Here is a 26,973-nt window from a genome sequence, read left to right as displayed (position 1 = left end):
AAAAGATTAAGCATTTCTACTAGTTAACAAGATTAAAAGTACTACAATATTAAGTCACAGAAAAAAAATTATGGCGCAAGTTTTGCAAGTCAATGAATCTTTGGTCAACATTTGGAGAATGGAAAACTATTTTTAACCTTTTTTTTAAATGAAACATGACATAAATATATTTTCTCACATAATAAAAAAACTGTTGAAAACAAGGCAAGGATACTGTTGTTTTTTTTTCCATTGAAAAAAAAAAGAAAAAAAACAAAAAAACAATAGCCACAAAGTTACATCACAGTTTGGGAAACAAATGATAGATGGGAAAACATGAAAAGAGAGAGAGAACTCTTAAATGATTGTCAACCTTGCAAATATGATTTGTATTAACAAGACCATATGCTATTCTATTTTTTTTTTACTTTAATCATAATAGAACAGCATGGATAAAGTTAAAAAAAAATAATTAAGCCATCACTTTTTACAAATAGCTTCTACTTGACAGGCATAGTGAAGAACTGTTGGCAGCAAAAGGTTTCCAAACAGACTTCTAGAAAACTATTACACAGGTGGTAGGACATATACATTTTATACTGCCATAGACAGGTGCAGAAATAGAGCTTGACTCCCAAGCGGGTCACAGCTTTGTCTGCCTTAAAAATGTGACATGTAGGCCAAAGATGGGTCTGCAAGTCACATCAACTAGAGCAACTCTCCTTGAAATTTTGGACAACGCCTTAGAATTGAATTGACATTTCTTCTGCTTAGATCACTAAAAAAAATATATATATCATTTGATTTTGATGACACAAATAAAAAGTACTTTAAGAAGATTAAGTAATCACGAAGATTAACTAATCCTGAAGATGCCGTTTAAAAAAAAAAAAATGGATGCAACACATGTTTCAAAAGAGTGTTTATACTAATTTACAAGCGAAGAGACACTTTAAGTTGATTTCTATCCACATAGCATTTGCATAACTTTTTTTCTTCTTCTTCATATCCATAAGAACATAGAAAGTATGTAAATGAGAAATTGTTTCTTTTCTATCATGTTTGTGTCTGTACATGAGAACTACTTAACAATGGGTTCAAGAGATGAAAATAAAACGTAATGTCACTATTTCAATAAATAAAATATGCGGTGTTATCTCTGAGTGGGAATAATACAAATGCAGTAACAGCCAAGAGCACAAGATGAGATTACATAGAACCAATTAATACTAAGGTGCTTCTATTTGATCATGCAAAATCATCATGATAACCTACAGCGGTGGTTTGGCGAACTGATATATATATTTTGATACATATGTCTGTAAGATAATTAAATTAATGTATACCCCACCCCTCTTTACCTCCTAATGTTTTACTTTAATTTGTTGTTTTTTTCTGCTTGATATTGTTCTGCTGCAAAACAAAAAAGTATCAATTTCTCAATTCCTGTCCCCCCCCCCTTTTTTTTTAAAATAAAGTTCACATTTTTCATAATGTAACTTTTTTTCTTTAGTTATTTCTAAACAAAACAAAAACTCTATTTACAGAACTTTGTTTCACTACTGGGTTCTTGTTATTTAAAAATATGGGCCAACGAAAAGAAAATTCAGAGAGATAAAAAAAAACCAACTCTTCTATATAATTTAATCTAATGCGCTATCAGAAAGATCTATTCTAAACAAAAAAAAAACACAATAACTATTTACAGTAGAATTTTGTTTTACTACTACTAAATAGGTTCGTGTCATTTAAAAACTATGGGCTTATGAATAGGAAATTGAGTGAGAAACACAACGCTTCATATTAATATCACATTTTCATTGAAAGAATGCATAACAATTTATAGATATATATATATATTTATATTAACACTCGCACTCACCTTATCCCAGCCACCCCTCACGACACTGTTCATAAACCCAAACTCTATATTACACAAATTTACAACTGCATAAATAAAACTGATTTGTAGTTCTCTTAGTAAATCAGATTCACGATGAGATATCCAATAATGTCAACAAAGAGAAAATATTTGTTTTTATAAGCAAAGGAGCATTTTTTGAAGTTTTCAATTGGGTCTTGTCTACATCTTAAACCTGATTCACTGACCCAAATTCCTCCTGTACTTTTTAAAACAAGAATTGTAAAGAAATGTTTTATTTTTGAATCAATAAATTTGTTTCAAAGCCATTCTCAACAGAATACAAACAATGCTCAACCGATAACATTACAATGTATATGGCCTTTAGTAAGTTCACTAGATAATTTCAAAGACATCATCTGACTTGTGGAAAGATTTCCACAAGAGAACAAAAATAAAAATGCAATGTGACTATTAGTTTAATATCTAAAACAAGAAAAAGTGAAGCATGCACAGACACAGCCATCCCTTAGACATCTGGACCAAGGTGCTAGCTTGCTTCCAGCCAGCTGTTGAGTTCCCCTGCCACTTTCAGCTTTCTCAAGACCTCAACATACTTTTCAGACAGCATCTGGCCCAGATTATTTTCTCTAACCGAGGAGAGTGTGAAGTGTACAGTTGTGCCATTGCCGTCAAACATTTTAGAGAGAAAGTCTTGCAGTCTTTCAATTTTTTCGGCTAAGAGTTTTATAGAAATGGAAAAAGAAGAAATCAAATAGTAATTTAACAAAAAGGTGCATACACATTTTTGGTTTTGATGATTCTGTTCTTTTCTACTTTTTTTGTTTTAGACAATATTCAATAATTACACTAAATGTACTAAAACTCTAACAACAGTGTCAGAAGCCGGGGCATACAGGCCCAAGGATTAAGAACTACCCTGTAGATCTAAAAGTCTATGTAAAAAACTATGTTAGGTAATCTAAGGGATCTAAAAACCAATGTGACAGATATGTATCATTCACATAGAGTGCTCTGAGGGACAAGGAAATACTGATGTGGTGTTTTCTGACCACATAACATCATTAAAGGATTTTGAAACAGTTTAGTTTTCATGTTACATTGGATGTGAATTTGTTCCTATTTAAGTATGATGCATATTCATATAGTAAAACTAGTAGAATAAAAAGCTTAAATGAAACAAAAAAAAATGAAAACAAACTTGAATACTTTTTTTTATATTATTATAGCTTTTAATTAGCGCTACTTTCATGCTTGTAGCATGCTCAGAGCACTATGGTCTTATCTCATTTGTGGACCAGTGGGAGGGGGTATGTGGGAGAGGGTTTTCCGTGCTGTGCTTAGTAAACACAACTCTGCTTGAGTCGGGTGTTGAACGTCGAGCCCCCTTCATAGGTAGCCAAGTTCAAGCGTACTTAGTCTCTCGACCATACGTCCTACTTTAGATGAACTCTATTTGTGAGATGAACCAGTACAGTTGTATCTTCAAATGTCAATATTTAATTTATAGACGCGCTATGTCAAGCTGTACCCCAAATCTATTCTCATCTTCCCTTTAATACTTTTCACAAATTTCTATGCTTCTGGATAAGTCCGCTTGAGTCTTCTGGATTTTCCAGTGCTATTAAGCCAAACTAGTAACTTTACTGAATTCTGTGAGCTTCCAGGGAGGGCCATAACCGCATTCCACTGAACCTGGTTCTGAGCAGCTTTCTTCATCTGCTTCCATGTCATTCCATTATCCTCAGCTTCAATGATGACTGACCTCTTCCAGGTTTGCTTGGGCCTGCCCACTTACCTCTAGCCATACTAGTAATAACTAGCAATTTTAAGCAAGGGATGATGTAATGCTGATTAAAATCTCCACTGCAAATAAAATTTCAAAGGCCACGCCTCTTGAGCTTGCCTTACTGGCTTGTAGCAATGGGAAACACTAAGAAGATTTACTTACAATGTAAGTTATAGTTATTACATGTTCTTCCTACCAGATGACTTTCTAGATGATAGGCTAAATGGAAGATGGACATACCACTCAAATCTTTCTCTAGAAACTGGCACCATTTCTCTCTAACCTCCTCCACGGCTGCCATGTCCTCCTTCAGCTCCGACTGTGAGATGTGAGAGAGAGCAGGGAGGATTTGCTGCATCATGATAGTCAGGGCATCTGTCATGTCTTCCTCACACTCAAAACTCTTCAAAGTCATATGATTCAGTTTCTAAAGAGGCAGAGAAATGTTGTCGAGAATTGTATGAAGACATCATTTATAAATAAGATGCGGTTAAAATTATATTTTTTACAAATACCTTGTTTGGTGTCTTTACCTCATTAAGCCAAAACATTATATATCATTAATATATATGAAAAGAATAGATGTGCCCAGATTTCTAGGCCCTAATCATGGGGCCCTCTCTCGACATTGCTGATGTGATCCAAAGCTGTCGGAGGGAGTATCATAGATGATACTTCCAATGCCTAAGGGCTCCATTCTGATTTTCCCTCTTGTTGTCTAATGAAGCCTTTATTATTACCACAAGGCAGAGGGGGGTTGAAGTTAGTGTACCCCTCTCCTAAAAAGATTGCTAACCTGGCTGACAGGTTTAATCTACCTGAAACTCCTGGTCTTGAGGTGCCAGGCATCTGCCCTCACGCCCTAACCAGTTAGTAAGAGCGGTTTCACTGGGCGTAGTGTCTAAGCCACACAAACAAGCCAGGTGCTGGAATGCATGTGCACTTAGTTGTCAGAGGCAAAAAGATGCATGCCATTTAGGAATATTAAATAGACAGTGGAAGCATATCTCCATTGACACTCTCTGGCTGTGACAACCTTTTGAAAACTTGTTAAATGTATCCATAAATCATTACATGTATGTAAAACTTTGACACCATTCCAAAAATAAATATCCAAGGTAAACAATATAAACACACCTGTAAGCTCTTCCTTCGAAAGTATGACAACATTTTAGAATTAATTTTGGCCTCCTCATACAGCATGCCACTGGCAATGTTGGGCTCTGCATTGTGTAACCAGGCTTGACAGAAATAGGGCAGTGCTTCCTGGTATCTAGAAATACAACACAGATAATGTTCATGGAATCTCACACACAGGAAATATATATATATATATATATATATATATATATATATATATATATATATATATATATATATATTTAGACACTACAGGGAAATATATATATATATTTAGACACTAAGCATAGTGGATAGTTAGGTGTAGACGGTGTAGGGGCTAAAGGCTAGTAGATTTAAGTTATTTTTGAATCATTTTAATCCTCACACTCCAGACTAATGTACCAATTATTTGAGTGGAAATTCAAAATTCCGGTCTTTAGCAAGATTCAAGCCTGAGAACCCTTGGTTTGGAGGCCAAGAGCTTCACCTCTTAGCTGCTATGCCCCCCCTTTTGGCCAATGTGAGGTAATTGTTTAAAGGTAAAAAATGTAAAAGCAGCACTTGATTCCGAGAGAAAAAAAAATTGTTTATATCACATCTTGCATGAGACCATCAGCAGTACCCCGCTGCATAAAACAATTTTATGAAGAAAAATATCTTTAAAAAGTTCAATAACATCTTTATTTATTTAACCTTTATTTCAAAAAAATATAAACTTTATGTAAAAAATATAATCTTTATCTAAAAAAAAGCTTACTTAAAAACAATTCTAAATATTAGGCTAAAGCAGAACAAGTTTGAATAAAAAACTAAATTTCTTTCATACCTGTGAGAGCAGTAAGCATCCACAGCTTCAGAAAACATGAAAATGGATTGCCTAAAGTGATGATACCTCTTATGCCAGAACTGAAGACAGGGAATTGTAAATTGTATTAGAGTCATTTCAAAATACTTATATGATGATGAAAGACCACCTATCAAAAAAAATGGTTTACTGCCATTTCTATTGAACTAGAAAATATTGTTACGTATCACATCAGTGTTAAGAGGAGAACAATTCTTCATCAATGGGAGCGCCAGGTAATAAGACCTGACTACACTTTCATCTAATCTTGTTAAAAATTTTACAATTTTATAATGGCTTAAGTAAAGCTACCATTTCAGACCATGTGGTCTATAGGGCAGATGATGTAAAGATCATCTGTTTCTGTGGCCCTTGGTTAACGAGGGTGTCATGTCCCCAGCAGAACGACCAACCACCTTTACTTTTCCCCAACTAATGTCAGGTACTCATTAGAGCTGGGTGGACTCAGAAGCGCTTTAAAGATCCCGAAATTAAAAAATCCAAGTCTTCAGCAGGATTTACCAGGATCCTCCAGTACAGAAACCAAGCGCTTTACCACTCAACCATGTAATGACTATTTCCTCTGTTTACAAAATGATGATTCAACCAAAGGTACTGAAAGGAGTCAAACATTTTGTTTGTATTTAAATCAGAAGTATTTTATGATAGATTTGGAAGCAGTTCAAATGATGAAAGGAGGAAAAGTGTCTCCCACTATCAGATCTAGAAACAATAGACAGAAGGCTAAATTCAAAGGATGTTTTATAAACTGCAGTAAGTCAAGTTGTAGCCAAACATTCATCAATTGATCTAAAAACAGAACAACCTAATTACCTCATAGAACTTGATGCCCTCTTTACCTGCGGAATTATACAAGGCTTTGTACATCTCATGAGCATGCTGTCTCAGCCCTTTGATTCTGTTGACAGGTAACAGATGAACTATAAGTAACTATTTGACAGATACACACTTGAATAGATTACTAAGCTCTACTTCTATGACTGATAACTTTCCAAGCACTATGTACAACTTGCTAGAACTTAAGCTCAAAAAAAAAAAAGGAGTTAAAATCATATTTCCAATGTAAAATAGAAAAGTTCCCCCTTTCAGACCTTGCGATCTATAGGGCAGATGATGTAAAATTCATCTGTTTTTGTGGCCAAAGGTTAACAAGGGTGTCATGTGGCCAGAACAACAACCAACCACCTTTTACTTTCTCCCCAACTAATGTCAGGTACTCATTAGAGCTGGGTGGACTCAAAAGCGCCTTAAAGATCCCGAAATAAAAACTCCTCATTTTCACTAGGATTCAAACCTGAGATCCTCCTTCTTGGAAGCCAAGTGCTTTACCACTCAGCCACCGCGTCTCAATGTCACCATTACCTAAATGCTCTACTGAATGTGCCAATTACCAAAAAAAAATATTACTAGACAATTTCAGTGCGACTCATAAGTCTCCATCTCTAAAACTAAAATAAAACAACAGTAAGAAGAACTAACTAGATATATTGAATTACTTTAATGCACAACAAAACACAATAACAAACACAGAACAAACAATGGTAAATAATAATGAATTTCATAACAACTGTTCACAATGTTCACCAGTTGCTGCTAACAAAGATTGCATCATTTCCTGAAGCTTGAATAACATGATGAAAATTGCTTCTTCAAGTTCACTGAGCATTGTATAATTGTTATGGAATGCATAAACTCTTTGGTAAGCTACTAAAGCCTTTAGTACAAAACCAGAATCCAATCTTGCCATCTTGCCATTCAAGCACTTAGTTAAGCCCATTTCGCTTAACAATCAAGGTAATGCCACATTAGCCACCATTTGTATGTTGATTGATAGACTATTTTCCAACCCAACAAACAATCTTTTATATTTACAGTTCAATTTTTAGGGGGGTTTGAGGAGTATAAGCTACTGACCTTAGAGTGTCCATCAAGGCACACAGAGCAAACTGCTCACTCAAGATTATCTGCACAGACAGCTCGTCAGCATGGCTGCAAAGCAGGTACAAGACAATGTGGCCAAGCCGGGGATCTTCCGAGGGCAACTGTTTTAAAAGAGTTGTCGATAAGCCTTTCAATCGCACTAGCTCTTTTTCCATGGCCTGCAAAATTGACAAGTAAAATTTTTTATAAATAACATCACCCTGACTTTCCTTAATTTAATTAAGTCACATTGCTCAGATCTTTTTTTTTTCAGATGTAATAAATATAGCAACACACTTTCACACCTTCTAAGAAATTGTCAGAATTAATTAATACTAGTAGACCTGCAGCATAGCATACACCACTATTTAGTGACGGGTGAACACAGTTGTCCAATGGGGTGGGTTTGGGCTAACGACTGCTTGCCACCATAAATGCCGGATGTATTCATGTAGGCAGCGTATTATCAAGCAGTGAGTAAGAACAATGGACAGGGCATCGCCATAGTTATCCCAATGTTCGCAAACAAAGTTTACAGCCATCTTGCTAACTTCAAGAGCAACAGTTTCATTGATGACATTATTTCAGAAATATGCGACTGATAGAAATAAACAGTTACCTAATGCAGGAATTTCAACTACATTAAAAGACCTGTTGACGCCACAGCCGTGCTCTCTGTTGGCACAAAAGTTACGTTGGGTCACGAAGAGAATTATATATATAGAATATAGATGTCCTAGAATATTGATGGCTTCTATTGTAAAAAGATAAAGGCAAAATTTTAAACAGCTCAACTCAGAGAATATATTACCACTGTTGTAGATTTCAGGATAAAGGAACACCAAGGATCAAATTATACAAATTAAAAGTCACGCTGAACAATGTCTCAAACATGAGGCTGTATTACCTTTTTAATGACTTCTTGTGTGTTGGTAATAGAATTTGCCATATTGCTGGTTGCTTCCAACGTTTGTGGTACAGACAACTGTGCATGTTGGTCAGCCAATCTGGCAAAGGCTGAATTCATTGGCTTGATGATAACAGCTTCTCCTATTGAATAATTAAATCATGAGTCAAGGGGAAAAAAATATTAGGGTAAAAAAATGCAGATGTAATTAGATTATATATTAAAATCTATCTTAAATACATTTATATTGTCACTGATCGCCAATAACAAGTAGTGTCTACTTCAAAATTATTCAGGAAATCATTATAAGTTTGGAATAGAGCTAAAAAAAGCTCAAAAGCTAAGAATAAAGTTAGATTTTCAAATGACCAGAATCCAGATATTTCTAGAAAAGAGACAATAGTAAAAATTTGGGCGTCTGTGTTTAACGTGCACCAGTTTAATTCATTCAATATGAATTTATAACTCCAATTAGTTTGATGAATTTTGTGAGATCATTTATAATAAGATTTAAGATAATTTTTATTGGTCCAATCAAAAGGAAATTCAGTTTGACAATTGACCACCTCAGCTGTAGCCAAATTGAATTTCCATTTGATTGGACCAATTTAAGTTTGTGATGTAAATTATTGAATTTTCTAAAGTAGATTTGAGTTGATTGAATACTATTTCATTCTCAGCATATACTTGGATGTAGTGTCTCTAAGTTAACTAATTTATTTGTTATAACCACACAATAGAAGCCTCACATATATATTATATACATCATATAGATTATATTCTATGGAATCTAAGCCACAGCCTTTTTGCATTTTCAAAGGGCCCAATAAAAATTCATCCCGTTAATTAAAAGCTTGGATACTCTATGCTTCATTAATAAGAAACATGACCTACCCAGGTTAAGCAAATATTGAACATCAGATGCTGTAAAAGGCTGAGGATACCTTAATACAATTATCTATATTAACCTGGCCTCTGTTCACCTGTCACCACAACATCCTGATCATCTGACCCTGATCGTGGCCGGCTAGGACCTTCAGTGTTCCTCCACTGGGAGGGAGAAACAACGGAAGAAGAGGAGGCGGGTGTCATGGTTGACGCCGTGACAGTGGTCACAGAAGATGATACGGTAGATGAAGTGGCAGCCAAAGTTTTCCTTCGCTGCTCCTCATCCCATGCGTGAAGTTCTTGCTGAAAGGCTGCATTGTCTTCCTCAACAATACCGCGGAGGTCTGCAGGAAGCGAGGCTAGAAGGTCATGCTGACTTACTGCTGTGGGGCTTAACTCTTCTGGAGAAAAACATATTTTTTTTTAAAGTTCCAATTTTTTTTTTTCATGACTTAGGTTGACAGCATGACATAATGATGGCAATAATTACATAAGTTACACTAAGCACTCCCACTGAAAACTTAAAGATATACAATATTATAAAAATTTGTGAAATCAAATATTACACACTATAACCGGTCTATAAAGGCATCAAACTATTGGCACCAACCTTGACCTTCCTCCAGCCTCGCCTTGTCTATATACATCAGGCAGTAAGCACTGGCATTATGGAAGCCCCCCACACTCTCTTTCCTCATCTCCTCAAAAGACGACTCAGAGACGGTGATGTCATTGAACTTCAGCCACTTGTCTCTGCGCTCATCAAATATGAAAGACCAATAGTGCCCAGAGACTGCCTGGCCCTCATGGACTAACACAGCATGAAGATGGTATGGAAACTAGAGACAAAGAGACAGGAAAGAAGGTAATATGTGTTTAAAACAACAACCATTAGTATCTAAAACTCATTAATTTTTAACTGTATAGCTAGCTGGCCAAAGAGCTGAGGGGGATTCAGTTCAGGGATATTCACATGAAAACACATAAGTTTAATTTCCATCTTTGTTGTTATGTGTTAGGCTAAAACATGGGAGAGGCCAAAAAGTGTGTGACGCTACTACAACATTGTAAGTACAATGCAGCAAGGAGGCTAAAGATTCACAAGACCACTAAATATTGTTAGGATGTGAAACTGATCTTGAGATGGCTCAGTCAGAGAACCAATGCAACGCACAGGCTGATTAAAATACTATGCTATAAATTGCATATAATGGAGAATGGTTCTCACTTTTTTCATGCTGTCTGCCGAGTACATTTTGTCTAGCTTCTTTTCCAGCACATTGATGTTCTTCTGTAGTTCTAGATTAAAAGTTGGTTGGAAGATTGAGTATACAAAGAAAATTACTAACAGCTAGAAAACATATAATTTAATGAAAAGAAATACATTTTTCAGAAGGAGTTAGTTTAGAAGAAATACAAAATTGTCTAGTCAAGTCTGGGCAGTTAAACTATATTTGGTAAATTCATCTTTTCTTGTAACATGGTCATGACTAGGACCTTGCTAGGTGTGAAAATTAACTTTAATTTTATTAAATTATGATATATAAATCTTAAAAGCACTCTTACACACAAAATTCTGTATTTAAAAAAACATCTAAAATCTAAATAATCAAAAAAAAAAAAAAAAAAAAGGAATACATAAATGAAAATGTTTTAACTCTTTCTATCCTAACTGACGATACCAGCGTTGATTCCACCAGAATGTGGTAAATAATTACGGAGAGAAAGAGTTAAAAAGGGACTTTACCTCGAACATCAGTCTCCACCTCTTCTCTCCATCTTTTCAAACAGTTATGCAGCACCCGAAGCTCATCCGTACTGACAGTACGAGGGTGAGGATCTGTCTGAGAACATGATGGATGGAAATCTCCGGAACAACCTGCCACAGGAGTGTGGACGAAGGTCTGTCCCATGGGCAAAAACGCGGACTGCGAGGGACAAGATTGGGTGAGCACCACAGAGGACGGCATCAAAGTAGCGTCAAACTCCACCTGCACAGACGAGTCTTTGAACTTTTTGGCTTCAGGGACAGGGGAGGAGGACAGAGAAGATGAAGTTGTTTTGGTTTGTATCCCACGGTCTTTCTGTGACAGATTGCAATAGGAGGTCATGTGACAAGAAGGATTGTGTTCAGGGGTGCTTGGTGTTGACTGGTCTATCTCAGAGGTACTGGCATAATGAGAGACTGGAGTCATCTGTACATCCTGTGATGTTCTGGAATAAAATTAAGTATTTGTATCATTTCAACATGACAATGAGACTTAAACATTTCATAACAAAAATTGACTTAAGAATCAAAGATCAATAATAAACAAAATTCTTTTTACTTTGCCTAAGTTGCAATTTTCCTCTGCTATGATAACCCTAAAATCGATTACCTACTTGCTTTGTAACTTTTACAAGCTATATTTAGTGGTAGAGAGATTAGAAGACTACTATTGAGCATTGAACTTCAACTCTTGAAGCTAGGGAAAACGATGACAAGAATGAAACCAGTTGAGGTATATGGGTTAAAAACACACTGTCTGGCCCTTGCCCATGCTTTGTGGAAGGGCCCTAAGATTCAAATAATGGCAAATAACCCATACCTAATTCTACAACTTAGCACAACATATGTATCATGAAAGCAGATCATATAGAAAAAAAAAAGGGAGCTGTGGTTTATTCAAGCAATCCATTTGATCATTACTAGCCTAAAACCAAATTTCCAAACCTGGGGAAGGGTAGAGGAGATTCCATCTCAACATCTGCTGTTTGCTGAGGTGTAACTGGTGAGCTTTCAGCAAACTCTAGTGCATACTGCAACACATCTGGTAGAGGGTACCTTTTGTTACTTGACCCGTAGTTCATGAACCTAACCATAAAAAAAAAAAAGCACAAAACAAACTTGGTTAAAAAAGTAGTTAGAGCAGATGGGTGAAGTGGCGACAACATAAAAGTGTTGGGGCCAGTGGTGAATTTTAGACATCGTTTTAGGAACAAGACATTTTAACCTCACTGTATCATAATATTCTCAATTTGTACAGGTTTTAGTACAATAACATATTTATTATTGTTAATATTAAAGAAAGACTAAGAATCAGGGCCACTAATATCTGGATTGGGATATGGATAGGTTATGTTATGTAGATGTAATCTGTAAGGCTTCAAGACCAAGATCTGCATGGTGCTGTAACAACTTTGTAATTGTTCCTATATTTTGAAAATGATTATAAAAATGTAATTTTTATTTTTTATTTAAAGCTTTTAATAAATGTAAAACAGTAAAAAGTAAAGGTCCCCTTTCAAACCTTGTGATTTATGGGGCAGATGATGTTAAGGTCATTTGTTTCTGTGGCCCAAGGTTAATGAGGGTGTCATTGGCCAGCACAACCGCCTTTACTTTCCCCAACTAATGTCAGGTACCCATTAGAGCTGGGTGGACACAAAGGCACTCAAAGATCTCGAAATAAAAAATCCCAGTCTTCACCAGGATTCATACCCGGGACCCCAGTTAGGAAGCCAAGGGCCTCTTCAATAAATGTGACACACCTTAATTTAAACTAAAAAAATATTATTAAAAAAATCAAAAAACTTAAAAATTTGAGCCTTAGGTAAAAAATAACAAAGAAAGCTGAAGCTATGTTTACTTGAGAAGTTTGTTCCCCCCCCCTCCCATTTTACACAAAAAAGAGTATTAGGGGAAAAAAATTATACATGACTTAAATAAAATTATTAGTAGATTTCTAGAATAATCTAGACTCTATAGCCCCAAGATTTGTGTTTAAATTTTGGAAACAAAAAATAAATCTTATCTAGATCTTTAGTACTGGGATTAAATATAGTAAAATATGTATTTTTTATTACTGTAGGCCTACATCTTAGAAAATAGTAACATTAATATTTACACAAATTAGATTGCAGTGTATTTATAGAAACAACTGAAAGGTTAAAGTCTGATTGACCTCAAAGAATATAAGTGAAAGGAAGTAACCTAAACAACATTAAACAATGTCAATTAAGGCCTAAGTTGGTGAGATAGAATAGATTTACACATTATTATATGTTGAAATCTACATTGAACTGAATTTTTTTCTACAGTAATAATGTATTTTTGTGTTATTTTTTTCTGACAATTTTGTTGTTTCTGCTGTTGATTTTAATTAATTTTGTTCAACTTGAATGTCATACATTTTCATACAGGTTTATGATTAATCTTGATTAAAATGATGCATTATGTCACCACAGAGAAAATTATATTGACATATACTGATAAGTTTCAGAACTGATTTCAAGTGAAAACCTAGTGATTCTATATAAAAAAAAAAAAAGAATTAAGTCTGGCCTTACTTGTCCAGCCTAGCCTGCAGGCTGGTCAGTTCATCTTTTAATTTTCTGGCTTCTTCTCTCTTCTGTTTGGTTAAAACTTTGTTACACTCTAAATACCTGGGAGAACAACAAATTACAACAATTAGTAATGTTTATATAACTGGCAAATAAATGTGGTTGGTTGTGGCCAAGTGGTAGAAAAAAGGCCTTTTTTGGGTTCCAAACTTCCAACCCAATACAAACTGCTTGTTAAATATGTTTATGAAGCTTAACATCCAATTTAAGGCTTGATCATATTGACATGCAATTAAATGTGCCGAAATTGCCAAAACAAACAGTGGTTTGCATTCCTTTTTTTCATTCCAGAAGTTATTGTAGAGCTAAAATAGCCAAAGGGAAAAAAATTATTTTAAACAGCACATTAATGTTTGATTAAAGTTGGGTTGTCTTACCAATCAGTACCACAAAAATCAACTCAAATGTGAGCTCAAAATGTCTATGTATGCTAAAACGAAATAAAAAACAAAATGTAGAGTTACAGTTGATGACAGATCATTTTAGACTCACCTATCTACATATATTACAGGAGGAAATGTGAGTTCTTGGTGAATTTTCTCAGCTCTGTTCAACTGCTGATTGAAACCAAATCTGGACAGCTCAAAAGTGAGAACAAGTGGCAAGTCTTTAAACCAAATCTAAGAAAAAGAGAAATTGTGGCATCTTAAACATAGAAGTACCATGTAATACAACACTAATGAATAATATTTACAATGAAATATCATTGTTAAAGACACTTTTTTATAATGAAATAAACTGTCTAGCCATTACAATGTATATAAAAATCAATTCTAGAAATATTTCATAAGAAAAAGACAATATATTAAAATTATTTTTTTTTTAAATTATATAAAAAATATGTACATCTGCTTTAAAATATTAAAGTGAAATCGCCAAGAAATATGGTCAAAAACAATATTTATGATAATAACTGAGTTTCAACCAATATTAATCTAAAGATGCTATTAAAAAACTAGATAAAAGTAACCTAGTTCTTGTTACCTGCTATAGATGTAACATTATCATGAGTTGTATGTATGTATAGGAGATTGCCAAATCTAATGTTACTTAAACAGCATTTTTATAAAAATATAAGTAAAAGTATAAAAGAAAATGTATAAGGTTGCAGAACTTAACCAAACTGCTTATAATTCAATTACTTTCACCAACAGAAATTTTAACAGCTTTTATTCAATTGTGCAGCTAGGTCAACTGTCTAAAAAGTATCAACACACCACAACAGTTTAAAAAAAAAGGTAAAAACAAAAACACCTCTGCCAATACCAAATCACGCACCTCTTGTCCAGACTTCTGGCTGGAGTCACCATTGATTGTCTCAATCTCACCCTGCGCTGTGGTGGCCTCAAGACTTTCATGGATGTCTCGAAAGCCAACAACATTCAGAGGATACTGCCCAAACGTTACTTCCTGGGAAAAAACTTTGCCTGAAATTAAGCCCAAGTGATTTTTTTTTTTTATATAATTAACATGTAAATATCAAAACTAGTTAAATTGAATTAAGTTAAATCAAATTTTTAAGTTTTTTTCTAGAGTATATTAAACAAGATCAATAACTATTTCACTTATACACTTATGCTAGCAAAACTAAATGGATCAACAGTTCACCTTCATGTATTCCCTCTGCTAGGTACTTTCCTTGGAACAACTTATGAACTGGATTCTCAGAACTAAAATACAAATATGAACAAAAAAAATGTGTTTAAATTCAATTTAACCTCTCATTGAATCTAACAATAATGATGACGAATAATGATTAAAAATATTTAGTGCTAAGTCTAAAGTCTAATCAATTAAGAGTCATAAGAATCAGGGTCAGAAATAATCATGTAGAATCAATATCAGATCAATATGGATGGAAAATAAGCCTTGGTGGGAGGTCCCATTGCTTAGTCAACATAACTTCAAGGCCACAATGCCAGACCATAATTGGGCTGTAGATGCACTGGGACATATGAACAGGAATTTAAATTTTCATATGAAAATATTTTTCATAGAGGAATATTTCTGGCTTCCTAACCAATGATTCATGTAGAATTTGTTTTTGTACTTAAGTCTTAGTAAAAAGTTTTCTTCTAAATCTTAAAAAATATTTTTAAAAAAATGCTTTGTTGTATAATATTTATAATGGCTTGATGGTTTGGACATTACAATGGAAATAAATGTTGTTTGAAAGACTACAAAATATCCTACCTAGGTGATGTTGGATCTCTAAAGGCATCCTCCAACCAGTCAAGCAATTTATGTTGGAATTCACTCACATCCTGAGTAGTGAGAAAATACAAGCTATCAGAACATGTAAAAATGGTATTTAGAACATGGAATTACAAGAAATTCAGGTAGCTCTATTTCTGTAGATTTGTTCCTGAAAAATGGTTTGAACAAAGTAATGTTAAAGACACTTAAGTCTTCAGTACTGATATATTGCACACTTAAAAGAGGATAGTATCAACCAATTGCAACCAGTAAGTAAACAAAAGTTCCCCTTTCAGACCTTGCAATATATAGGGCAGATGATGTAAAGGTAATCTTTTTCTGTGGCCCAAGCTTAACGAGGGTGTCATGTGGCCAGCACAACGACCAAACGCCCTTACTTTTCCCCAACTAATGTCAGGCACCCATTAGAGCTGGGTGGACTCAGAAAAAGCACCCAAAGATCCCGAAATTAAAAATCCCAGTCTTCACCAGGATTTGAACCCAGGACTCCGGTTTGGAAGCCATCACTGTCCCGATCAACCAATACACCTTCATTTGAACCAGTATTTCCTATAATTTTTGGGGCCTAAGAGTGCACACAATTTATTTCATGCAACATCTTAGATGTAGTTGAATGTGCATATAAATTGAAGCACAGCATTAAATCTTTTCTTGAGAAAAGATGAATAAGCTAAAGAATTAAATAAGAGTGGAGTTTTAAAAAATGTTTATTATATGGTGTTAGGCTTGGTTATGAACAATGGCTTCAGCTAGCCTGAGAATACAGGATAAGTCATCGTCAATCCAGTTTCTTTTAAAGTCATAACTCTCCAAGTACATTAAAAAATGTAGGGTTAAGGTTCAAATCGCTATTGCTTTCATTTAAATTAAATAGCCCATTTCATTCAACCTTATTTAAAAAAAAACAGATAAAGACTATAAAGCAGTTGGTCATCATGCTGGCTGGATGAAACCCCAGTTGGCCATAAAAATAATTTAATGTAACATCCTCTGCCTCACAGATTGATACTATACTACACTAGTTTACATCAGAATATTTTTCAAAACCAGATTAACTTCTGCTCTATTGTGTAATTTAAATATAACGTGTTGAACATAAAAACAGCACTAACTTGCTGGCCATCCAGGACTGTACTTGCAGACGCTTCTTTAAGTATGTCAACAGACTTGCTGGGGTCAACATACTTCCTGTGGGACCCCACCATCAGGGCAAACAGCTGTTGCAGCTCCATAACGAATCTCAGATTTCGAGCAAGCTGACCAACAAAACAGAAAAAAACATGTCTTTAAAATGACTCAAAGGTTGACTGAAAATAGCTATGGGATGTTGACACAGTCGATTCATGTACCACTTTCTAATTCCATACTAAGGAAGGAAAGGAGCATAGGCTTTTTTAAACATTGGAATTGTTTTGTAAATATCAGGTAAAGTTGTTTCTCCTATATAGTATCTTGTGAAGTGTGCTTAAATTTGGTTTTAGTCATATATATTAACTATACATTTATTTGATTATATATAGAGAGAATATTCATGTTTTTTCTTATATAGTAACTATCCATTTATTTGTTTTTCCATAAATATTGACTATACTGAGATTTTTACCTTAATTTTTCTTTATATGTATTTACTATACGAGATTTTTAAAGTATCAAAAACAAACTGATATTCATTAATTCAGATTGCATTATATTATCCAGAACTAAACAAAAGATAAGCGAATGACGCTAAGACATTATGCCTAGCTTGCGCAATTTCTTCTGAATCGAAAAATAAGATTCTGTTAACATTTTTCCTAGCATCAAAATCATACTTATTTCTGCCTTCCAAAATAGCTTATTAAAATTACTAAAATTTATTGTTTATTTTCTTTCTGTGATTTAACTTTCTATGACCAACCTCATTGTCTGTTGTGGACCTGTGTTTATAGTGAAGCACTATGTCTCTGAACTTTCGGATGTGAAAAAGTGACTGTTAAAAAAAAAAAAAGAATATTACATTTACTCATTTTTGAATAAGATATCATTATTTATAAGATATATTAGACTTAAAACTAACAGGATGTGTATTAATTTCAAAAGAACAGTTTCTATTAAATTGGTGTCTCGAAGGCTCAACACAGAAAAAAAGCTCGTTCCATGCTTCTAAATCAAAAGTTAAACTCAGAAAACACACCAAAAAAAAACACAACAATTAAAAAGATATTAACTGTAGTCTTTGCCTTTTTTCCTATTAATAAAATATTTTTCAACGACATGAATAGATTTATCTCCCATGAGGTGAAGTCCAAAATATAATTTTGATTGCTAGCCTCAAAACTTAAATCGAAGTAAATCACATCTTTAAAAAAAACAACATTGAACTGTGACTGATGTATTGCTGATGACAAAATTAAGAGACATGTCAACAGTTGAACCACCAGTTTTGATGTAGCAACACTGTGTCCAAAACATACAAACAACCAGCAATAGTTTATCTTTGTTTCTCTATGCTCAAGCTGTTTTAGTGCTGCTTTGTTAAACAATATCTTTTGTTTTATTAGTTTTAATATACTATCTTTTATATAACTTCTAAAAACGATATGACAATATGAGAGAAGAAAAAAAGTTTTCTTTCAACCTGAATGACTGCGCTGAACCAGCACGTGTTTCCAACGTTTTTCAGACCCACTGGCCAACCATCTTGTCGCTTTCTTTCGTATGGATTGAGTGGATCAATGAACCAGAGCTCTCCTCGTTTCCTCTTTGTGGTTCCTTTGCTCTCTGCAAGGCTGGCCTCCAAAACCCTTTTGTATGAAATCAAAATAGAAGACATTAAAAGGTCAAGATAAACCGAAACAGCGTCAGCTAACAAAGGATCAGTTTACAATTCTTAATCTATTTCTTCTTGAGCGTTTTTTTTCTTTCAGTGCACTTTGTCCTATGCCCTCTTCTGATTACAACATTGCAGCATGGTAAGGCAAACTGTTTTGTGGTATAGAGTTTAAAACACAAGAGTTTACACTGAATCTTATTAGTATTTTATAAAAATACTTGAATAGCTTTAAGCTATTTAAAGTTGGGTTCTGGCTTGCATAAGTTTGAAATTGAAATAATGCAGAGTAACTTTTGTGAACTGTGGAGGTCCATGACATTTGTTGATTTGCTGTTTAGCTAGCCCTACACCCAACCCTCCTCATTTCTTAGATAGGCCAGGGACCATCCTATAGGGGAGTGAATTTGATGTAAAAGTACCTGCTAATATCCTGCTCTTCACGACTAATTTGACCTCCCAGAATCCCCTGAGCATCTCTTGTCAGATCTATGTACTCTGGGGATGATAATTTTTTAAAATGAAATAGTCATAGTGTTTAGAATGTTTTGTTTTAATCAAATGATATATTTGTAACAATGTTTAGCAAAGACAATGACAAACTACTTCTAGAGGTCGAGTCTAATTGTAATGTTGAAAAGAACAAGTAAACTAATATTCTCCAAATTTGTTGGCAAACATCTTATAAAAAAAAAATATATTCATGACCAAAACTTCATTCTTTAAGTACAGCAAGTTTATTTTCTAGATGAATGCACCTTTCCCAACTGGTCAAAAGCAGTTTTTCACTTATTACTATTATGTTGACATAAAACCGTTTTTTTTTTGTTTAATATACATTTCAAAATAGTTATGCATAGATATTATCAGAATACATATTTTTTAAAAATGTAACAGTAAATTAAACTTTAAGGGGGTGATAATACCTACTTGACCATACTGTCAATTAGTTTAGGCTCTATGTCTGCTTCTATATCAGTAACAACTTACTTGGATGTAAAGGTTCATTTCATTATAACCTGTTTGATTAGTTTACATGTTTTAATAACCTATTGAAACTGGATTCCTGAAATCTGGAAATTAAACAGCAAAGTGTAGATTTCCGTACAGCTTTGGTCCCTACTTATGTAGTCAGTTACCTGATCTTCCTTTCTTTTAGCACCATCAAAATTTTTTTTTTCCACTGCACAAGTTTCAATGGAAATGATGCCCTTATGAGGCATAAATTATTGAGTCTAAATAGTTTGCATTGTAATATAATATTATCTAGACTTACTTCTTATGGCTTTAACAAGTAAGTGAGAACAAATAATTCAGGTTATAGTCAATAAATTAGGCCATAAAACATCTTGTAAAAACTTCAAGGAAAAAAAGTCTTACTTCAAGAGTTGGATTTCGCCTGCTAATCTGACATACCGGTACTTTTAAAGAAGGATGTAATCTTACATAATGTTTGCATTCTATTGAACAAAGGGAAAATTTTCTACTTACCATCAGGGGCTGAAGTTAGTTTTCCAGGCGCTGGTTGTTTCTTTTGTCCCTCTGTTGAAGTTGAAGACATGGCATCAACATGATCTTGTGGTTTAGTATTAGTCTGTCGAACATGTGTCTAAAAACAAAATATGAAAAAAATAGAAAGAAGGCATGAGATGGAATACAAGGTTATTTTTTGCTTCATAAAATGCTGCTAGAGTTTTGAGGGAATAAAAAAGAGCACATTTTGAACCAAATGGTTATATTTCACAAAATGTTTTGGAGGCCCAAAGTGTCTCTCATCCGTGTTCTTCTATTTCCATATTCTTCTAAAACTTTACTACCTGCAGTTCAAAAGGAATTGTGTACATCTATACTCCAAATCATTTTTGCTTCTGCATTTGGTAATGTAATAACAGGCTGGTATTTTTCTTTCAAGAAAAAATGGTATATATAACATTAAGACAGTTTTGCTTTTCTTTTAATGTTTGGTTTAAATATGGTGTAGAATATATTTTATAATATATTTCATAATTATAAAAAGTGTTCAAAAGTTGTGAAGAAATTAGAAAGTGACCCAAATCACCTTTGATTTAGTAGCTCCATGAGCTATGTCATCTCCAATGATCGTGGTGACTACATCCTCTATCTTCAAAGTTCCGTCAGTCCTCAAGCATGCTCGAATAGCTTCTTCAATCACATCGTCAGGTGCACCAGTTACTTCCTTAATTTTTGCAAGAGTCAGTGAATCCTCTCGTGTCCTCTGTGAAATGGATTTCATCTCATTAAAAATTATCTAGCCAATTAGTAGCCTAAAAGTTATGTGTGGGGAGTGTTGATGAACCCTCAAATACAATTAGAAATACACAAACTACATCAATTTACAAATCCAAAGGCTATATATATTTAACTGTCTTAGATTTACAAACTATGAACACCTCCTATTCCACTAACTAACTAACTAATATTAATACAAAAGTAACAGCAATGTTTGCACAGCAGATATAACACAGTGAATGACACTGACCAATCAGCAGCAAGAAGTTACAATAGTTAACATCCAGACCATTGATTTAAAATAATTTTCAATACCTCTGTAATTGTCTCAATTAAAAACTATTTTGTTTGCTAATGTGAATTTTTTTCAATTTTCTATTGATAAAAATGCTTGTGAATTTGTAAGGTTTTATAGTGTTGATATATTGATGAACACAACCTCAAACTAACTATTACACTAAAATGTTCATAAATGGGCAAGATAGATTCCTGATAAACAGGCTGGTTTGAATGAATAGCTCTAATTCTAGATCAAGGTGTTCTAGGTCAATAGATAAATAATTTGCAAAGCTTCTCTCATTTCCTTTCATTTAGTGCTAAAAACACTTAGCAAGCATAGTATCATTTCAGAGGGCATGTTATTTTCAAAGAATGTAGATCTAGACTCAAGATCTACTTTAATAGTTTTTAAAAGAATTACAGAACATATCCTGTAGGAGGTTTGGAGTAGGATGTAATTATCTTCAGAATCTGAAGGAACATACGAAACATGTAAAACACATTGATAAAAAGCAAAATCAGTGCGGAAATGAAATTTAATGAGCTTCCATCACTTCCAGTAACCTTTGGAATGATTAACTCTTCAAGACCAAAATGACACTGTCAGCGTCCAGTCCCTCCAGCTGCGAGACCATAATTCCAGCGTCCGACCACATTTTTCCTGTTTACTTCTTTTTCTTTTCTAATCCACGTTTTTAATCCCTTAAATGGTTTATGGGAACGTCAGAAAGTTTTTTCCTTCTGAAACTTTGTGGATCTACGCTGTTTTTGTTGTTCTAAATATTTTTTATCGTAAGTGACTAGAGTCTAGTGACTTTTTGTTTACATCTTGTTCTTCGTCTGGCTCTAGGCCTCCTCGCAGTTTTACTGTTGATGAGGCTCTAAATATCTTTTTAGATATGAATGATAGTGAAATGAGTGACTTAGAAAAGTTATCCTGGAAGCTCTGAAAGTGATTTTCAGCCTTCAGATTCAAGTGAGTCTGATAGTGAATTCCCTATATCTAGTGAACGAAAGGGGGCGTCACCCCAGCCAGGCCCTAGTAGATCTAGAAAGCAACCTTGCATGACAACAGCTGATTTAGAACTATCTGATTGGGAAGAAGTAGATGTAGATCTGCAGCCAGCAACATCTACACATAGTAATTTTAGTTTTTGCCTAAAGATGGTCATCAGCCAGGACTAAATCCTGCTACTGGCCTAGATGAAAATTCGACTCTATTTTTTCAGTACCCCAATGACATCAGATATTACTGATGATTTTATTAGATCTGTCAACAATTATGCTGAACACATGATTGTAAAAAATAGCCCAGAATTGTTCAGATCAAAATTCAACTGAGCCAATTGGCATAATTTTACTTAGTATGAATGGCTCAAATTTTTAGCCGTCATTATCAACATGGGCATTGACAAAGAGACTATCAATTCGAGACTACTTCTCAACCCCTGATAACCTTTACACAGGCTTTTATCATAAGATGTTTCAAAGGGAGAGATTCGAAATAATTTACTCTTCAATGCTTCAAGTGGGAGAGCCAGATGCTGAAGACAAAAAAAAAAATCGAACCATTTGTGAATAGCCTTACTGAAAGATTTCAGTTTGCATTCATGCCAAATCAGTCTGTCTCCATAGATGAGATGATTATTGGATTGAAGGGAAGGTGGAGGTACAAAATGTTCAATGCTGCTAAACCATACAAGTAGCACATCAAAAGTTTTGGCCTAGTAGACAGTGGTACTGGCTATGTATTGAACCTTCTTACTTACTATGGAGCAAATATGTCTTCATATGGCCCTGAAGCTGATCAGAATGGTGAAATGGCAATCAAAATATCTGACAGCTCTTGAATCATTTGGGTAAAGGTTACCATGTTTACGCAGATAGATGGTACACAACAAGGGCTTTGATTGACCATCTTCTGGATCAAGGAAAATACTATACAGGGACAGTACTAAACAACCATGTTGGCTTCCCCAAAGCTCTGAAAACCACCATAGTGCTCAAACACATGCAAAACAAATGCTGGATGCTCCAGGATAAAATATTGTGTCTTACCTGGAAGGACAAAATAGCTAAAAAGCCAGTTATCCTTGTTTCAACAAGTGCTACAGCAGAGGATGTCACAGTTCAAATGGCCAAAGCTAAATCAGGAGCTATCCATGCTTACAAAGTATCTACAGCATGAATGGATGTGATCGTGCAGATCAGATGATTGGCTACTATGGCATTCATACTCGAAGAACAAAAAAATGGTGGGGAAAAGATTTTTTACTGGTCTTCAGAGATAACTACTGTAATTGCCTACATCCTATAAAGCCTTACAAGACCACCAACAATGAAGAAACATGAGATGACTCTAAAAAACTTCAGGCAACGAGTCATCAACGAGCTATGCTGCAAAGCCTCCGCAATTATGCCAGATCCAACCAGAAAAATTCTAACAAAACCTCGACATCCTAGACTGGCTAATCCCATTGTTGAACACCTAGAAGAAGCCAAACACTGTATTGTTTACACTGAACATGACAGAAGATGTAAGGTGTGCAGCACGCCTAAACAAGTAAAACCCTGCAAATTTATTTGCAGAGGCTGTGAAGGTCATCCTCATCTCCATCCAAAACACTGTTTTGAGATATGGCACACCAAAATTATTTTTTAATCTGGTGTACACAGTACTTGTAAATAGTTTGATTTTGTGTACAAAATGTATTTTTAGCTTCAAGTTACATATATATAGTTGTTATTTTCATACTTTTTTTTCAGAATGAGGCTGTGCCTAAAAGGATCAATAAAAGTGTAAATATTGATCAAGTTTGACAGTGTTATGTTTTTTCAGTAGATAATTAATTGGATAGAGTTTAATATTTCTTACAATAATAATGAATGAGGACTGTTGGGATAATATTCTTTTTTACTTGGGTAAGTAAATTTTTAAAAGAAATCGAATATATCATTTTTTTTCCATTTCTGAAATTACCTAATTTTTTTTTCCAGTGACAATTTGTAACACTGAAAGATAAATCATAGTACATTCAATTTCCAACAAAATTTTATTATAACATGTCTATGTTTTAACAAACAGAAAAACAGTATGACGTTTATAAATAGGCATGATAAAAATTGTGTAAAAAAAAAAATTCCGGCAGAATGTGAAAAATTATGTTTTTAAGAGTTAAGATTTGGCAATTACTACCATGTCATCATTTTCCAGAACTAATAAAATTTGCCGTAAGTTATGGCCTTGATCATGATCAACATACAGTCTAGTACAGATGAGAGAAAGCTTTTGCAAATGGTCAAGAACAAACTGAGGTTGTGACTGATTTAAATTTGAAGAACTATATATATATCTGTTTTCAGTTGTGACAAACTCTAAATGCTTGAATGATGCCTCCAGCTTTACTAAGTTATCCTGCTGTGCATTGTACTATCACAGTATTTCTGTAATAACCATCAAAATAAAGACGCAATGATAAAAATATGGTGAGTTGTTTGATATGGACAGTATGGTGTACATACAAAAGAGGGTTGTTCGATAAGGCAGCTTTACTCTTCGCTAGACTCAGGCCAGAGTTTGGTAAAACCATTACAGCAACTAAAACGGAGGTCTACAAGGCATGCGTTCTGAGTACTGATATTGAGTCGTAGACCACCTAGACGCAAATCAAGAGACAAAACTAAACTCATTGAATTCCACTAGCACTGCCCCTGAAGAATCTTGAAAATCACATGGAAAGAATACTGAGATCCTTGCACGAACAGGTATTCCTAGCATCTTTACAGTCCTCAGACAACGCTGCCTGAACTGGTTCACCAGATAGAGGACAATCGCATCCTGAAAGTCATTATCTATGGGCAACTCACGTCTGGCTCAAGAAAAATTGGTCGCCCCCACCTCCATTATGTGGATGTAATAAAAAAGGACCTCAAAACTGAACATTGCTACTGACCATTGGAAAGATATAGCCCTAGACCGCACTAGATGGAGAGAGACGGTGACCAAGAAAGCTCTAGATCTAGATGGAAGTGAAAAAACATGGGCATCAGCTCTGGAAGAAAAGCGTGCCATATATACGAAAAATGTCCAGCTCCTCTACCACCAAAGCCACCTTAACCTGCGATATTTGTCACACTTTGTGGACAAGAGTGTCTCTCCAAAAGAGGATTCCACAGTCACTAAAAGTTGTAAAAGTGTTTGAGATGAACCATAGTCGCTCTACTAGATCTACACAATAACACAGTGACTTGACTGACTTGAGTGACAGTCACTCTCTCAGTACGTCAGTAGTGTAGTTACAGTTCAGTTGAGATTTGAGTGTAAAAAGAATTTTAGCGTTGTTAGTGAACAGTTAGTGCCTAGATCATAGTAGATATTACTGATCTATAATTAGTATAAAAAATAATAGATCTCTATCTATTATGATTATCTAGATCTTAAAGTATTTAATAAATAGATTTATATATCTATGTCTATATTTATATGATAATTAAATATATATATATATATATATATATTTATATATATTTATTATATTGTCAAATATTGATTTTTTAAAATCATAATTATTTTAGTCTATTAGATTCTAAGTCTAGTATAGTACTAGTAGTGTTTAGTCTTTAGTCGTATGTGACAGTATCTGAGTATGTCGAGTCTAGTCTAGTGTGCATTTTGCATAGCTAAGGCTAAAGTAGTATTATTAGATCTGGAACTCACTCCCCATTGATCTCAGACAGACAACATGCTACACCACTTTTAAGAAGAACATGATTAAGACCTAGATCTATCTGTTTAAAACTTTTTTAGATTAACTGTCATTTTAGCTCTCGTGTTTTTGTTTGTAATGTTACAGCGCCTTGAGCCTTGAGCCTACATTTTGGTTGTTAACAGCGCTTTATAAATAAAATTATTATTATTATTATTATCTAGCAACACAACAGTGAACAGTCGAACAGATCTTTTAGTAAAACTTACTAAAACAGTAAAACTACATTTTCATTTGTGGAATGTGTGTGATTAGTTTTAGTCTAGATGTAGATCTAGAATCTTATTAATTATTATTAGATCTAGATTCTAGAATCTAGACGTCTAGACTAAAACTAATCACACACAAAAGTAGTTTTACTTACTGTTTTTAGTAAGTTTTACTAAAAGATTTAGACATCTAAGAGTGACACTAATCACTAAGACTCTAAGTCCTCTAAGACTTAGACTTAGAGTAAGAATAACTGAATAAGATAAAGATCTGTTCGACTGTTGTGTTGCTAATATTATCACTAATAATACTAACGCTAGTATGCAAAATGCACATTTAGATCTAAATAAAAGAATATAGAGTCTAGGGGTTTCGAATCTTAATCTATAAGCTATAGCTAAATCTATTTATTTCGCACCTGAGCCGGTCTGACTGGCAAAGGGGACTGTTCCACAGTCATTTCTCTGTTAAATCCAAACTTTTACTATAATGGTGCCGAAGATGGCGACCATCAAAAACACAGGAGGCTGTTACCATTTAATCGTTTTAAAAAGGGATTTCCCAATGAAACATAAAAAACGAAGCTAACTAAGTTGAAAGAGAAGAATAATTTGTCATTCTATATTTATTTGCAGATAAAGTTTTGAGTTAATTAGTTATAATTCAAAGCATTCATTAGGATAAGTCAAAATATATAGCAATGAGCA

General features: G+C 34.2%; 1 protein-coding gene across 2 annotated transcripts; it reads right to left on the bottom strand.

Annotated features, from left to right (window-relative positions):
• Window positions 1-1,661: 1,661 nt before the first annotated feature.
• LOC106066045 (ubiquitin carboxyl-terminal hydrolase 25-like) lies at window positions 1,662-26,818 on the bottom strand. Of its 2 annotated transcripts, none has more exons than XM_056010443.1 (24): window positions 26,685-26,818; window positions 20,821-20,997; window positions 20,253-20,370; window positions 19,184-19,259; window positions 18,570-18,735; window positions 17,850-17,921; window positions 17,065-17,208; window positions 15,929-15,999; window positions 15,344-15,405; window positions 15,014-15,162; window positions 14,228-14,355; window positions 13,682-13,777; window positions 12,066-12,206; window positions 11,100-11,566; window positions 10,581-10,651; window positions 9,963-10,191; window positions 9,433-9,753; window positions 8,465-8,607; window positions 7,552-7,736; window positions 6,451-6,535; window positions 5,599-5,678; window positions 4,788-4,923; window positions 3,891-4,077; window positions 1,662-2,578 (listed from the first exon to the last, which is right to left on the bottom strand). In XM_056010443.1, exons 1-24 carry the CDS (start codon window positions 26,724-26,726, stop codon window positions 2,391-2,393), a joined length of 3,534 nt encoding a protein of 1,177 aa, XP_055866418.1. In that variant the 5' UTR covers window positions 26,727-26,818; the 3' UTR covers window positions 1,662-2,390. The 2 variants fall into 2 exon arrangements, with proteins under 2 accessions (XP_055866418.1, XP_055866419.1); XM_056010444.1 differs by having other exon boundaries at window positions 9,448-9,753.
• Window positions 26,819-26,973: the final 155 nt, after the last annotated feature.

This window comes from Biomphalaria glabrata, chromosome 14 (genome assembly GCF_947242115.1).
Source record: "Biomphalaria glabrata chromosome 14, xgBioGlab47.1, whole genome shotgun sequence".
Lineage (NCBI taxonomy): Eukaryota > Metazoa > Mollusca > Gastropoda > Planorbidae > Biomphalaria > Biomphalaria glabrata.
This window is presented reverse-complemented; position numbering and strand designations above follow the sequence as displayed.

Bases quoted from the DNA above. Each gene is read 5' to 3' on its own strand.
- LOC106066045 (XM_056010443.1), bottom strand. From the start codon at position 26,726: ATGACTGTGGAACAGTCCCCTTTGCCAGTCAGACCGGCTCAG. The intron at 12,207-13,681 runs GTAAGGCCAGAC...TTTTATGGTTAG, and splicing joins CTGCAGGCTAGGCTGGACAA to GTTCATGAACTACGGGTCAA. The intron at 10,192-10,580 runs GTGAGAACCATT...CTTTGTCTCTAG, and splicing joins CGGCAGACAGCATGAAAAAA to TTTCCATACCATCTTCATGC.